Genomic DNA, 15,079 nt, shown 5'->3' on the forward strand with positions numbered 1-15,079 from the left:
AGGTTGTTCCAGAAAACGGCAGTTGAATAAATAAATGAGGAAGATGAAAAGTTGGTTCTGTGAGTTTGAAGTTGGACAGTAAATGGATGTTGGCTGGTGGTGGCACGTGTTCGGACTGTTTTGAAAGAGAGAGCGGGAATTATAGAAGCCAATTCAGAAGAACAGTGCCCATGGAAGTATCTGTAGAAGAGGCATGCAGCAGAAACAGTACGTCTATGAGAGAGCAAGTGGAGAGACTCTATTAGAGATGAATCATTAATTAACCTAACTGCCCTCTTCTGAATGGAATCAAGAAGCCTGAGAGGCTTTGGGGACACCACCCCAGATGTGGGAACAATATTCCATGGCAGGGCGGATTTGCGATTTATACAGAGTGAGCAGCTGTTTGGAAGAAAAGTAACGCCGAGAGCAAAAGAGAAACCCAAGTTTTTTTAGATACAGAGGAAGCAATAGTCAGTCCTCGTATAGCACGATAGTTGTGTTCCTAGAAACCCTCGCGCAATGCAAAATCGTGCAATATAAACAACAGGCGCTATGGGAAAAATAGTGTTAGGTGCCGACAACCCAAGATTTGAACACACATTTGTAACCAAAATATTACCAAACACAATAAATAATCGTAATAAAATACGTAAGTATTTTATTACGACTATTACATAATAAAATATTGCTAATGCTTTTGCTTCTATCGTAAGCAAACTTGTTTTTTGTTTGATTTTTTTATCCAAACAGTTGATACCGTTGCATCTCTTCCAATTCTTTGTGTCTTAATCTAATGTATTTTAATTACACTTTGAGTTGTTCCTGCTATGAAAGTTGTTTTTATTTTCTCTGCTTTCTTTCTAATTCTCGGCGTTGCCACATTTAGGTCTGTAGCACGTGCAATATCACATGGTCTTTCATTTCGCTCAAAGCATTTCACAATTTCATATTTTTTCACTATCTACAGTGGCGGACTGGCCATAAACCATACCGGGGAAACCCCGGTGGGCCGGAGGCCGGTGTGATTTTGGCCATAAACCGTGGTATGAGGCCACTATAAATTTTCCCAGGTAAGAATTTTTGATCCAGTCCGCCTCTGTTTATCGATATTGCTTTTTTTTTCCTCTCTGAATCTGCAGTGTCTTCACCAGGACATTTTCTTTTCACACCTTTTAAGTATTTTACTCATTTTTAGGGAATAAAGCACAATTACAAAACGAGGAGGTGCACTCAATACACATAAACAAAGCTGCGCGTGTGTAGCAACTGAATAAACGACACCGTAAAAGCAGAGATACACTATTAACACCTCACATTTTACTAAAGCACATTTCTAGGGGTTACTACCATAAAACAATAAAAACAATTTCCAGTTGCGTTTCTGCTTGTGGAATCTGTTATAAACTGGCAGTAAACTCGATCTAATTGCATTTGCGATTATACCAATAGCTGGAATTGTGTTGGTTTTTACGTTATTATGGTGAAATGTGTTCCCACTTCACTGATATAAAGAGAGGGCGCTGAATCTCTTTAAAGTTACAGCTATCAGTTACAGGCTCTGCAAAAACGATAAGTGTTTACCTGTTATTTACATGATTGTTATTTTATATTGTACTTAATACGTAGTCATATAGTTATAGTTACGCTGGTTATTTTTTATTTTTAATTTAGATAAAGAGTTTTTGTGGATTTTACTTACGATAGGTAAAACCGTTATTTCGTTCCATTTTTGTAGCCATTGTTTTTGGATATAGTGGTAGGGAATTCAAATTTTTTAATTGAGGTAGCTAGGTAGTTCTAACGCATAATTATATAGTAATACGCTTCACTGTTTCTATTTAATAGTTTCTATTCAAATACTACTGACATTTAATTTATTGATTTTTTTTAATTTAAACTACCATGCCCCAAACTAGAGCAGCAAAGCAACGGGCACAAAGTGGCAGGAGTGCTGTGACTCGGGGGAGAACTGAGGGGGGCAATTCTCCAACGCATCACAGCCTAAAGAAATGTGCAACTTGTGAAATGTTTGCCGAACTCTCTGGAACGGAACATGATATTGCCATGGGGGATGTCTTTGTGTGTGCGCGATGCAAGGAGTGTATCGAAATCAGGCAACAACTCAGCGTTCTTATGGGCCTATATGAGAGCTTGAAGGACAGGGTGGATGCCCTCGAAGGAAATAAATTGAGGGGCCCATCAAGCTCTCAGCTGCCCACATCAATGCCAGAGCTTGCACTTGGTCATCACGCAACACAGCGGCAACCCCTAAGGCAGAATGCGCTGGTCCCACAGGAACTAGTTGTTGTTGGTGACTCTATTGTCAGGGAAACGGGGAACATCCTTTGTAAAAAGGATAGGTGGAACAGGACCAGGGTATGTCTGCCAGGGGCAAAGGTTGATGACGTTGTAGAGCGGATATCATCTTTCAAGGGCACAAAAGGTGATATAGTTGTACACGTTGGCACTAATGATATTAAGAGTAGGAGACCGGCGGAATTACTCAACAAGTACAGGTCACTGTTGAAAAAAAGCCGTGAAATAGGGTTGAATTTGAAAGTGTCTGCAATTCTGCCCAGACACGATAGGAGGGAGTACATGATGAGAGCCTTGTCGATCAATTCGGCCCTGGAAGGATTGTGCAAGGCTCAAGGGGTAGAATTTTTTTCAGCCTGGACTGTACTTGTTAACAGGAGAGATTGCTTCTACAGGGATGGGATACACTTAAATAGAAAGGGTGCAAGAATATTTGCTGATGCTATCGAGGCAGTGTTAGGTGGGTCGGAAAACTGCTAGTTTGGGGGGATACAAAGACTAATAGTTTAACAGTAACCGCAGGCAGAGGTGAAGGTGATTCTTGCACAACTTCTATTAGAATAAGAAGCGACCTGGAGCGAGGGGGTGTTGGGGGTTTCAGGGACGGATGGCAGTCATCATGGAATAGTTGGGTATATGGGATGTGTTAGGGTAACAAGGAATAGGCATAGGAGCATGTATGCTTGCATGTATACCAATGCTAGAAGTATAGTAAATAAATTTGATGAATTTGAAGTGTTGGTCAAGACATCAAAGGCGGATATTGTTGGGATAGCAGAGACGTGGTGTCACAAAGATATAAGGAATGCAGAACTGGAATTTGGGGAGTACAATGTGTACAGAAGGGATAGACAGGACAGAAAGGGAGGGGGTGTTATGCTGTTAATTAAGAAAAACGTAAAATCAAAGGAAGTGCACCCAGTTAATATAGATGAACAGTGCTCTGTTGAGTCAGTTTGGTGCGAGATAAGCACTGCGAAAGGAAAAATAAGGGTAGGAGTGTGTTATAGGCCTAATGACTTGAATGAGTACAATGAACAATTGTACAGAGAAATAGAGTGGGCCAGTAAATCTGAATGTCTTATAATGGGGGATTTTAACTTCCCAGATATTGACTGGAACTTGTGGGTTGGTCACTCACACACCAGTCAGACTTTTGTGGATTTATTGGATGATTGTTTTCTGCAGCAGCATGTTCGAGAGGCAACCAGAGAAAGTAACACTCTTGATCTGGTTATCAGCAGTGATCATTCGTGTATTAAGAATTTGCAGATAAAGGAACCACTAGGTGGCAGTGATCACAGTGTGCTGAAGTGGGATTTACTCAAAGAGGTAACTACCGTCAGGGGTAAAGGAAAGGGTTTTTGCTTCCGTAAAGGGGAGTACAGTGGTCTCAGACAGTTTTTAAATTCTGTACAGTGGGATCAACTGACGATGTTACCAACAGTAAATTCTAAGTGGGAAGCATTCAAGGAATTAATCGTGGAAGCTACTAGACTTTATATACCGATTAAGAAATATCGTTCAAGGTTTAGGCCTAAATGGTTATCAAATGAACTAATGAGACTCGTGACAGAGAAGAAAAATGCATGGGATGCATATAAATTATCAGGTGACGCAGAAGCCTGTGGCAGATATAAGCTAGTCTGTAATCAGGTCACAAAGGAGGTTCGGCAGGCGAAGGCGGATTACGAGAAATCTTTGGCAAAGGATGCTAAGAAAAACAGCAAGGATTTCTTTACTTATATAAACTCTAAAAGGAAGGGGATGAATATGATTGGTCCACTTGACATTGATGGTTCGACTGTTGATGATCCTGCTCAGATAGCAAACAAACTGAATGAGTATTTTGCATCTACATTCACACGTGAGGAATTATTACAGTTTGAAAATGGAAGAAGGTTATCAAATTGTAGCAGTGTGCTTAATGATTTTGTAATAACTGAGAGCAAAGTGGAGGAGAAATTGTTGAAGTTAAACATAAGAAAGGCACCTGGGGTGGATGAGATCTATCCAGTTATTTTAAAGGAGGCGGCAAAGCAACTAAGCAAACCCTTAGCCATAATTATGAGAGCATCCTTGGACTCAGGGGAGGTTCCCACGGACTGGAGATGTGCAAATGTGTCCCCAATTCACAAAGATGGATCGAAGGGTGACACGAGTAATTACAGACCAGTTAGTTTAACTTCTGTTCCGGGTAAAATAATGGAGTCACTGGTTAAAGATGCATTGCAGGATCATCTAGACAAGACTGCAGCAATAATTCAAACACAGCATGGGTTTGTTAAGGGAAAGTCTTGTCTGACAAATTTGATTGGTTATTATGATGTGGTCACAAAGGAACTGGATGCGAAAAATAATTTTGATATCATATACTTGGATTTCAGGAAAGCTTTTGACACTGTTGCGCATGGAAGACTACTGTACAAATTGGAGCAGAATGGTATTAAGGGTAAGTTGCTACAATGGATAAAAGGATGGTTAAGTGGGAGAAGACAGAGGGTGGTAATCAATGGGTGCTGCTCTTCGTGGACTAATGTTATTAGTGGAGTCCCACAGGGTTCGGTGTTGGGTCCACTGTTGTTTTGTGTATTTATCAATGATATTGATGAAGGTATATCAGGCTTAATGTCGAAGTTTGCAGATGACACAAAGGTTGGCAGGGTTGTTAATGACAGTAATGGCATTGTGCTACTGCAACAGGATCTAGATAATTTGGGCAGATGGGCTAAGAAGTGGCAACTGAAGTTCAACCTTGACAAATGCAAAGTACTGCATATGGGTAGAAGTAACCCCAGAGAAACGTACCAACTGTGTGGTACTACACTTAAGGTGGTAGAAAATGAAAAAGACCTGGGAGTAATTGTGCAGTCAGATATGAAGTTTTCTGAGCAATGCAGACAGGCTGCTAGGGCAGGTCATGGGGTTTTGTCAATGATATATAGGAATTTTGCTAGCAGGGAAAAGGAGGTGATTGTCCCTCTGTATAAGGCAATGGTCAGGCCACGCCTTGAGTATTGCGTACAAGTCTGGAGGCCTCATTTTAGGAAGGATGTAGATTTGCTTGAGCGTGTACAGAGAAGAGCAACACGATTGGTGAGGGGAATGAAGGGATTCTCTTACCAATAGAGGCTTAAGTTCTGCAAATTGCAGTGGCTGGAGACTAGGCACCTGCGCGGTGATCTGATTGAGGTCTATAAGGCCTTGAATGGGTTGAGCACGCTGAATTCTGATGGGATCCTTCCACTTGTTCAGATTACGAACCTACGGGGACATAAGTTCAAATTAAGAAAGGACAGATGTAGAATAGATGTGCGGAAATTTGCCTTTAGCCAGCGGGTGGTTAATTGCTGGAACAAACTTTCATCTGTCGTTGTGGAAGTTGATAGGTTAAATAAATTTAAGGAGGAACTGGACAGGCATTTGGAGGGAATGGTGTGATGATTTTTTTTTTTTTTTTTGGCTGATGCTGCATAAGCTCCTACACTTGCTTTCTTGCATCATGTGCCACTACTACTACTACTACTACTACTACTACTATTTTCAGAATCTTCTCATCATTCCTATCGTGTTGGGTTCAGTTGGGGTGATTCCGCGTTCGACTGCCATTTCTTGTAAACACAGAGGCGAATCGTGCATAAGCGAATTCGGTTTGTGTTATATAAGATATCTTTCCCCTATTTATAAATCGTGTATGATCGAATTCATGTAATGTAAACACGTGTTATACAAGGACTGACTGTATTTGTAATGTGCTTGTGCCAAGAGAGATTAGAAGTCAGGGTAATCCCCAAAAGAGATATATCATTTTGCCTAGAAATCGGAGTGTCACTAAAGATAAGCATAGGAGCAGGAGAATCCTTTTTGCGAGATATAAGACAAGACAAGACTGAGTTTTAGAAGGGTTGAAATCAACTAAGTTGTCTTTGCCTCATTGGAGAATTACCTGAAGATTGGCATTTAAGGAATTGGTAGCAGATTTTCGAGAAATTGAAGCTGATTGAGCAGGACAAGGTTTCTCAAAATGGAAAGTGGAATGCAATGTGCTATCATCGGCAAAACTATGGATAGGATTTCCAGACAATGAAAGAAGGTCATTAATATACAAGAGGAAAAAGAGTAGGGGAAAGAACTGAACCTCGGGGACACCGGCATTAAGGGAGAAGTTAGAAGACAGAGAGCCATCTACCATCACCCTCAGTGAGCGATCAGAGAGAAAACTGGATAACCAATTACTAAAAACAGTTGGCAAAGGATAATATGGAAGCTTGTATAGAAGACCTTTATGCCAAACATGATCGAAAGCCTTTGACGTGTCAAGAGCAACTACTTGTGTTTCACCGAACCTTTCCATTGAATTAGTCCATAAATGGGTAACATGAACCAGAATATCACCAGTGAATCGACACTGACTGAATCCATACTGGTGATCGTTGATCAGACGGAAGGTTTCTAGGTAGTTTAAGAGTTGGCGGTTAATTGATTTCTTCATTACTTTAGAAAGAGTAGAAGTAATTGCGATGGGACGATAATTGGATGGGAGGGATTTGTCACCCTTTTTAGGTACTGGCTGGATATGAGCAAATTTCCAAGCAGAAGGAAAAACACTTTTGGAATAGGAAAGTGAAAAAAGGCGGCAAAGAATAGGAGTAAGTTCAGGAGCACAGGTTTTGAGAATAAGTGGAGAAATACCATCGGGACCTGGAGCTTTCTTAGCATCAAGATTCGTCACAATCCTTCTGACATACTTTTGACAGATGACCACAGCAGGCATTGAATGGAATGTGTTGGGAATGGTGGGAGGTGTTTTGCCAAGATTATTAATATCTGAGTTGGAAGAAAAATGGGATGCTAGCAGGTCAGCTTTATCCTTGGCTGAAGTGACAACAGAACAGGATACAAGTATATGATGTCAAAATTGTTTTTTTTCCTTCCAGTTCCTTTATTACTGCATCATAATTATATTATATAGGACCATGCTGAAGAAATGCTGCGAGTTAGGTCACAATGTGTCAACATTTCTGCCCAGGCACGATAGGAGGGATTATATGCTGAAAGTCTTGGGTATTAACTCATGATTTGAAGGACTCTGCAAGTCGTTTTGCGAGAAATTTCTATCAGCTTGGCCCACTTGTAGGTGGTAGAAGGAATCTGTTTTGTAGAGACAGAATACATTTAAACAAAGGTGGTGCAAGAGTTTTTGCCAGTATTATTGAGGATACCTTAAAGGTTCAGTGAAACTGCTAGTTTGTGGGGACAAGGGTAATAATTATATGCATTTATCTTATAATATTAGTCAAAGTAACATTTGCACAGAACTTAAGAGTTCTTGTTTGTTACCACAACAGAATAAATTATGTTCTGAGGGCAGAGCGGGTAGCTAATGCCAGGAAAGTGAACTTAAATAACTTTAAGGGGTGTGTCGGGATAGTTAACTGTACAAGAACAATAAGTCTTAATTGTTTATACAGTAATGTCAAAAGTGTCATCAATAAAATGAGTGAATTTGGACTGCTGGCTAGGACGGGTAATGCTGACATAATAGGGCTTATGGAAACGTAGTGCTGCCTGGAGATAGGGGATGATGAGTTTCAGTAGGGTATGTATAATGTATTTGAGAAGGATAGGGAAGATAGAAGAGGTGGTGGGGTCATGCTTCTTATAAAAAGCAGCCTAAGCATGACAAAAGCTTTCCCAGATTCAGACGTTTCTCATATTAACAAACCCTTAACTGTATGGTATGAGATTCTTGGAAGCAACGGTATAATGAGAGTGGGAGTAATCTACAGGCCAGGTGATTGTGAAAATTATGATGAGAGCCTCTACATGCAAATGAAATAGGCAAGTAAGCATCAAGGTCTTATTATGGGCAATTTTAATTTGCCTCTAATTGATGAGAGCAAATGGAAGGGAATCTTCACATGGGGCACAAAATTTTTAAATCAACTAGATGATTGCTATTTGTATCAACATGTCAGGGAAAGTACTGGGAAAGAGAATATTCTAGATCTCATCATCACCCAGAACCAGATGACATAATAGGGCTGACAGTACAGGAGCCACTAGCAGGATCATGAAGTTCATGAAGAGAGAGAGAGAGAGGGGTAGCAGTAGTTAAAGGCAAAGGAATGGGTTATAATTTCAGGAAAGGAAATTACGACGGCTTAAGGTGCTACATGGCCTCCTGTTAACTGGGTAGATATCTCACAGAGAGCGAATACAATTGAATTATGGTATACCTTTAAAACATTAACCACTTATAAAGCTTATATACCATTAAAAAATGCTCCACAAAGAAGATTCCAAGTTGGATGAATAAGGAAGTTGCCAGATGACTTGAGCAGAAAAAGATGGCATGGAAAAGTTAGAGTAATAAAAAGTACTGAAGCCTATAACAGCTAAAAATTGATCTGTAATGGTGCCACAGAAAAGAAAAGGATATGCTGGCAAAAGGCGGATTATGAGAAATCGCTAGCAAAGAGTGGGGAATAAGGAATTTTTCACATAAATAAATGATTTCCATAATTATATGAAAATCCATATCATGGTCTCCAAACCATTCTTGCACAATTCTGGCACTGTCATCCATAAAATGGCACTCATCATGGAATAAAAGTGTAGCATTACAGGGTGCAGTAGATCTGATATAAAATTTGGGCACTTGCTGGTTGACATTCAACATTCCATCAGTACGTCCGGTCCGTACCAGTATCCGCAAAGTTCACCACACACAATTCACCGCACATACAATTCACCACTAGGAAAATATGATAAAAATTTTACTATTACACATTGAATAGTCAAATATAAAATATTTTCTTACGATAAAACTTTAGTTATCACTAATACTATATATATAGTAAACATAATCAGTAAAAAGACAAATTTAATAAGAAATGTTATGATTTACGCCTCGAATAAAATCTAGAATATTATTTGTATCATATTCTTCGACAAGTTTTCTCACACGCACCGCACAGTCACAATATTTTATCTTTGGCATTTGTGATTCATGTCCACTCACATATTGTTTGAACTGCACTTCGTTTAGGCTTTGTTCTTTTTTTAAACAGTTTATAAATTTTCATATGTTTGAATGATGGGCGATACTTGTTCTTCAAACCTCTCTGCCAGCTTTCCACAGAGTTGTTTGTTTTTGGCAAACTTTCCAAAACAGTTTCATATAAATTCCACATTTAAAGTTGAAAATGTGGTTGCTGTCATTGCTGCCTTTTTTGTGGACGTCCAATCCACATATCTTCAAAGTAGTCAAGAATTTCTTGAGCTTCTGGAGGAAAAATCCCACTTTCACATAAAAACTCAACTACATCTACTACTGCAATTGCCGGCACAAAAGCTATTGCAGATAACATACACAGCTTTAATGCAAAATCTGCATCAGTTTCATATCATTGCTTCAGTTCATTTCTCTGAATTGTACGAAAAATACACTGAGTGAAATGGAAGAAACAGCCTCAGTGTTTTGTGTTCGGAAATTCCTTCTTACACACACAATCATCGCTTTCTCAAAATCGGTGGTTATCGATAATGATGAGGTGATGGCTCTAAATTCTTTAATTGTTGTAGAAGAGTTATGTAGGTACATTCTGACTTGTCAGGTAAAGTGCATACACTAATGGCAAAGATACATTCTGTTTCAAACCATGTATTGTGTATAACTGATGGAATAGCAGCAGAACAGTTTTAAAAGTTCCATCAGCATACGAGTGGTCACTTTGTGCCAATAAATGGAAGTTGCATTGTGTTTAAAAAAAATTAATATCCGCTTATCTTCTGGACCGGAATCAAAAAGTAAAAACTGTTCTCCTTTGCATGCTTTGGTATATTCTTCAGGAAACTGAATATCACTACAGTGAGTCGGAGGAGCTGGACCATACATATCTTGATTTCTGATATTTCTTATTGTTCTTTTAATACTGTCTGCACGTGGAAGTTTAGGCCCTGCCGCTAAACTGCATTCACTAGTAGCACTTGATATTATGTAATGCGTTGCATCATTGGTAGTTTTCGCACTTGTATGAATGATATCATAAACTTTCACTGCCTCTACTTCTGCTGTGTCACCACAATGATTGTGTTCTTTCTTCCATGTTCTAACAAATTCGTCGTCAACTGTACTGACTCATGCTTGACATTTTGTTTTTTTGTTACTTTTCACATTTCCAATGGGTCTTTTCTTGAATTTGCTTGTCTTTAAAGAGGCAGTGACTGCCGATTATCAACTTCCTCTTTCTTTTTTCTGTCTGCATAAACTGGAGAGACATTTCGGACTGCTAATAAAGTAGGGACTCAAGCAAAATTAAGAAATGTCATATTTAGATTTAATAGATTTAACAAATTGTATATTTGATTATTTTGAAAAACATTTCACTCAACCTTTTACTGTGGAAAATGACCATATAATAGTAATAATAATAGTAATCGTAGCATGTCATGCAAGAAAGCAAACATATGAGCTTATGTAGCATCAGCCAAAAAAAAAATTCACACAACTATTCCCTCTAAACGTTTGTCCAGTTCCTCCTTAAATTTATTTAACCTATCAACTTCCACAACGACAGATTGAAGTCTGTTCCACCAATCAACCACCTGCTGGCTAAAGACAAATTTTCGCACATTTATTCTAGAGCTGTCTTTCCTCTATTTGAATTTATGCCCCCTTAGGTTTGTAATCTGAACAAGTGGAAGAATCCCATCAGAATTCAGCTTGCTCAATCCATTCAAGGTCTTATACACCTCAATCAGATCACCTTGCAGGTGCCTAGTCTCCAGCCGCTGCAATTTTGGGAAGAGGATCCCTTCATTTCCCTCACCAATCTTGTTGTCCTTCTCTGTACACGCTCAAGAAAATCTACAGCCTTCCTAAAATGAGACCTCCAGACCTATATGCAATGGTCAGGGACAATCATATCAGGAAATATACAGAGGGACAATCATTCCCTTTTCCCTGCTAGCAAAATTCCTGTATATCATTGACAAAACCCCATGACCTGCTCTGGCAGCCTGTCTGCATTGCTCAGAAAACTTCATATCTGACTGCACAATTACTCCCAGGTCTTTTTCATTTTCTAGCACCTTAAGTGTGGTACCACACAATTGGTACATTCCTCTGGGTACATTCTACCCATATGCAGTACTTTGTATTTAATGTTAAACTTCAGTTGCCACTTCTCAGCCCATCTTCCCAAATTTTCTAGATTCTGTTGCAGTAGCACACTGCCATTATGTCATTAACAACCCTGCCAACCTTTGTATCATATGCAAACTTTGAGACTAAGCCTGATGTGCCTCCATCAATATTATTGATAAATATACTAAACAAACAGTGGACCCAATACCGAACCCTGTGGGACTCCACTAATAACATTACTCCGCGAAGAGCAGTGCCCATTGATTACCACCCTCTGTCTTCTCCCACTCAACTATCCTTTTATACATTGTAGCAGCTTAATACCATTTTGCTTCAATTTGTACAGTAGTCTTCCATGCACAACAGTGTCAAAGGCTTTCCTGAAATCCAAGTATATGATATCAAAATTATTTTTTCCATCCAGTTCCTTTGTAACCACATCATAATATCCAATCAGTCAGACAAGGTTTTCCTGGTCTGACTGATTGATCAGTCAATCAATTTGTCAGACAAGGTTTTCCCTAAACAAACCCATGCTGCATCTGAATTATTGCTGCAGTCTTGTCTAGGTGATCCTGCAATGCATCTTTAACCAGTGACTCCTTTATTTTACCCAGAACAGAAGATAAATTAACTGGTCTGTAATTACTTGTGTCACCCTTTGATCTCCCCCTTTGTGAATTGGGGATAAATTTGCACATTGTCCGTGAGGACCTCCCCTGAGCCCAAGGATGCTCTAATAATTATGGCTAGGGGTTTGCTTACTTCCTTTGCCACCTCCTTTAATATAACTGGATAGATCCCATCCACCCCAGGTGCCTTTCTTATGTTTAACTTCAACAATTTCTCCTCCACTTTGTTCTCAGTTATTTCAAAATCCTTAAGCACTCTGCTACAATTGGGTAACCTTCTGGCATTTTCAATCCTTAATAACTCCTCATTTGTGAATATAGAGGCAAAGTACTCATTCAGTTTGTTTGCAACCTGAGCAGGATCATCAACAATCGAACTATCGGCATCAAGTGGACTAATCTGATTCATCCCCTTCCTTTTAGAGTTTACATAAGTAAAGAAGTTTTTGTTGGTTTTCTTTGCATCCTTTGCCAAGGATTTCTCGTAATCAGCCTTCGCTTGCCTAACCTACTTTTTGACTTGATTACAGACTAGCTTATATCTGCCATAGGCTTCTGTGTCGCCTGATAATTTATATGCATCCCATGCATTTTTCTCCTCTGCCACGAGTCTCATTAGTTCATTTGACAATCATTTATGCCTGAACCTTGAACAATATTTCTTAATAGGTATGAAACGTTTAGTAGCTTCCCCAATTAATTCCTTGAATGCTTCCCACTTAGAATTTGCTGTTGGTAACATCATTAGTTGATTCCACTGTACAGAATTTAAAAAGTCTGAGACCACTGTAGTCACCTTTACGGAAGCAAAAACCCTTTCCATTGCCCCTGATGGTAAAGGAAAGGGTTTTTTTATTTATACCTGCCATATTTATGCTGTTAAAAATCAAGAAGCAATTTCCCACGAAGGTGCCTTACGTATGACAAAAGAGGATTGTGCAGAACTCCAACATTTTTTTATAAACAAAATGCAAAGATCCGTCCATACTTATAAAACACTCCTAACACCGTGATACCACTTCTAGATGCTTGGGTTGTCTTAACAAAGGGTCTCATTATTCCGCTGACTACATGACTTTCTCTCATTGTTCTTCTGTCCAGTCGTGACATTCTTCCAAATAGGCAGGCAACTGCCAATACCCAGTTGAACAACCTATGCAATCTTCATACTGAACGTGGCAACATATTATCATCTGATAGATCAAGCATTTTCCCTATTATGGCTTCAGATTACTGCAGTTGAAAAACCTGTGCAGTCTTTATACTCAGCTCCAACGTGGCAACATTATCACCCCACACATCACGGTTTTCTTTAAATTTATTCACATTTATTTGCATTTCTGTCTGTGACCGTCTTAATACAAAGGTCTTTTTTTTTTGTCCAGTGTGTGTACTTCTCCATTGTAACAGTGCCCTTTATTTATATATTGCAATTCCAAGGCACTTCGTGGCAAAGTGCCTCTGGAGTATGAGATCAATGCACTAAGTAGTGAAACCAGTTTGCTCGTATTTCTGTTATAGTATTGCCATCCTAAATGTGAGGGGTGGGGGAACAAAACTTTTTTTTTTTTTTTTTTTACTTATTCTGTTATCTTCTCAAATGATTGCAATACCTTTACACTTGTTCTGATTTTTGTCTTATTAATTTCAATGAATCTAATACTAGTGTCTCTCCTTTTTAGAATTAGCTCCTAACATCAACTTTTCTCTCCCTGTTTCCCTTAGAATTTCAAAGAATGACTCTCTCAAGACCACCTAGCCTTGGTCTGTTGATAACACTACTAACACATGGCTGCAGTCAATTACATGAAAGCATAGAAAATCATAAAAGCACCCTTCAGCGTCTTCAGTCTCTTTCCACACTTACAACAGAGGAATTAACGGAGGTATGCCATATATATATTTATTTATATAAGTTTGTAAGTAGAGAAAAGTCAAAGCACTAACGTTATTGCACTCATCATTACGGAGGACAAAGAAGGGAGTGAAGGTAAAAAGAAGTAATAAGAATTGCTTGATGTTGTTCATCCTGTGACTTCAGCACCTTCAATAGGGGCCAGCCGCCACTGAAGGTGCTATACTGAACTTATGTAACCATTATGGTCATTGGGTACTTTCTACATAATTATAGCAGTGTCCCTGGTCCATAAACTGTTATTAATAATATTTTAAACTGTTGTTTTCTTATAAAAAAAATATACTGTGTATATATATATATATATCCAATATTTTAAATTAAATAAAATAAATCATAAGCCAGTAGTATGGCAAAAACTGTAGAGCGAAAATTAACATAAAAATAACCCAAATAAACAAACGAACGAAAAAAAAAGAATAGACGTAAATAGTAGCCCAGAAACCCTTGTATAATTTCGAACTTTAAATCCAATTAACAAAAACTGTACAAAATTTAGGATAATGCCAATTACATATTAATTTTGCGGTACCCCCCCCCCCCCCCCCGAGAGGTACCAGTTCCGAAAGACGTGAAATATCACCAAAAGAGGGATAAAGGATCTACCAAACGATAACAAAATCAAAATAAATTAAAATAAAATAGACTGACCATCATGCCCCATATCGACAGAGGACCACGAGGCCAATAATGGTCATGGAATCGCTGCATTTCAATCGCTATACAAATCGTCGCCATGGTGAAAAGATCGAAGTACCAATTCACCCTCCCTCCTCCGATCGATCCACCAATGCAGAGGATTTGCACGGCGGTGGTCCTTATGCAGCGAAAAATAAATTATAGAACAGACAGCACTCTAGAGCAGAGCCGGCGCGTCCGTAGCCAGGTGGGAAGGAGCAGCAGTGCGTAGCACAGGCTTCTTGATTAGACCGGGGTTCAAGCCTGTCACCACCAAATACGGAGGATGCGGAAAGGTCAGGGAGTGACCACCGCATATTCCCGGAACAATATGGCCTTAGTTGCTAATGCTCCTAAAAACCAAATAACAGAGCAGAGCCACACCACTGACATACTGTAAGCTGA

General features: G+C 39.2%; 1 protein-coding gene across 2 annotated transcripts in view; it reads left to right on the plus strand.

The window, feature by feature from the left end:
* The window catches only part of Nup205 (nuclear pore complex protein Nup205), a 738,550-nt gene that overhangs the window by 664,788 nt on the left and 58,683 nt on the right, over positions 1–15,079 (plus strand). For both annotated transcript variants that reach the window (XM_090387115.1, XM_090387116.1), the window contains exon 36: positions 13,807–13,967. In XM_090387115.1, the coding sequence (XP_090243241.1) occupies positions 13,807–13,967 (161 nt within the window). The remainder of the gene's footprint in view (positions 1–13,806; positions 13,968–15,079) is intronic.

The sequence above is a fragment of the Mastigoproctus giganteus genome, chromosome 13, assembly GCF_048544385.1.
Source record: "Mastigoproctus giganteus isolate SK-2022 chromosome 13, ASM4854438v1, whole genome shotgun sequence".
In the NCBI taxonomy this organism is placed as follows: Eukaryota; Metazoa; Arthropoda; class Arachnida; order Uropygi; family Thelyphonidae; genus Mastigoproctus; species Mastigoproctus giganteus.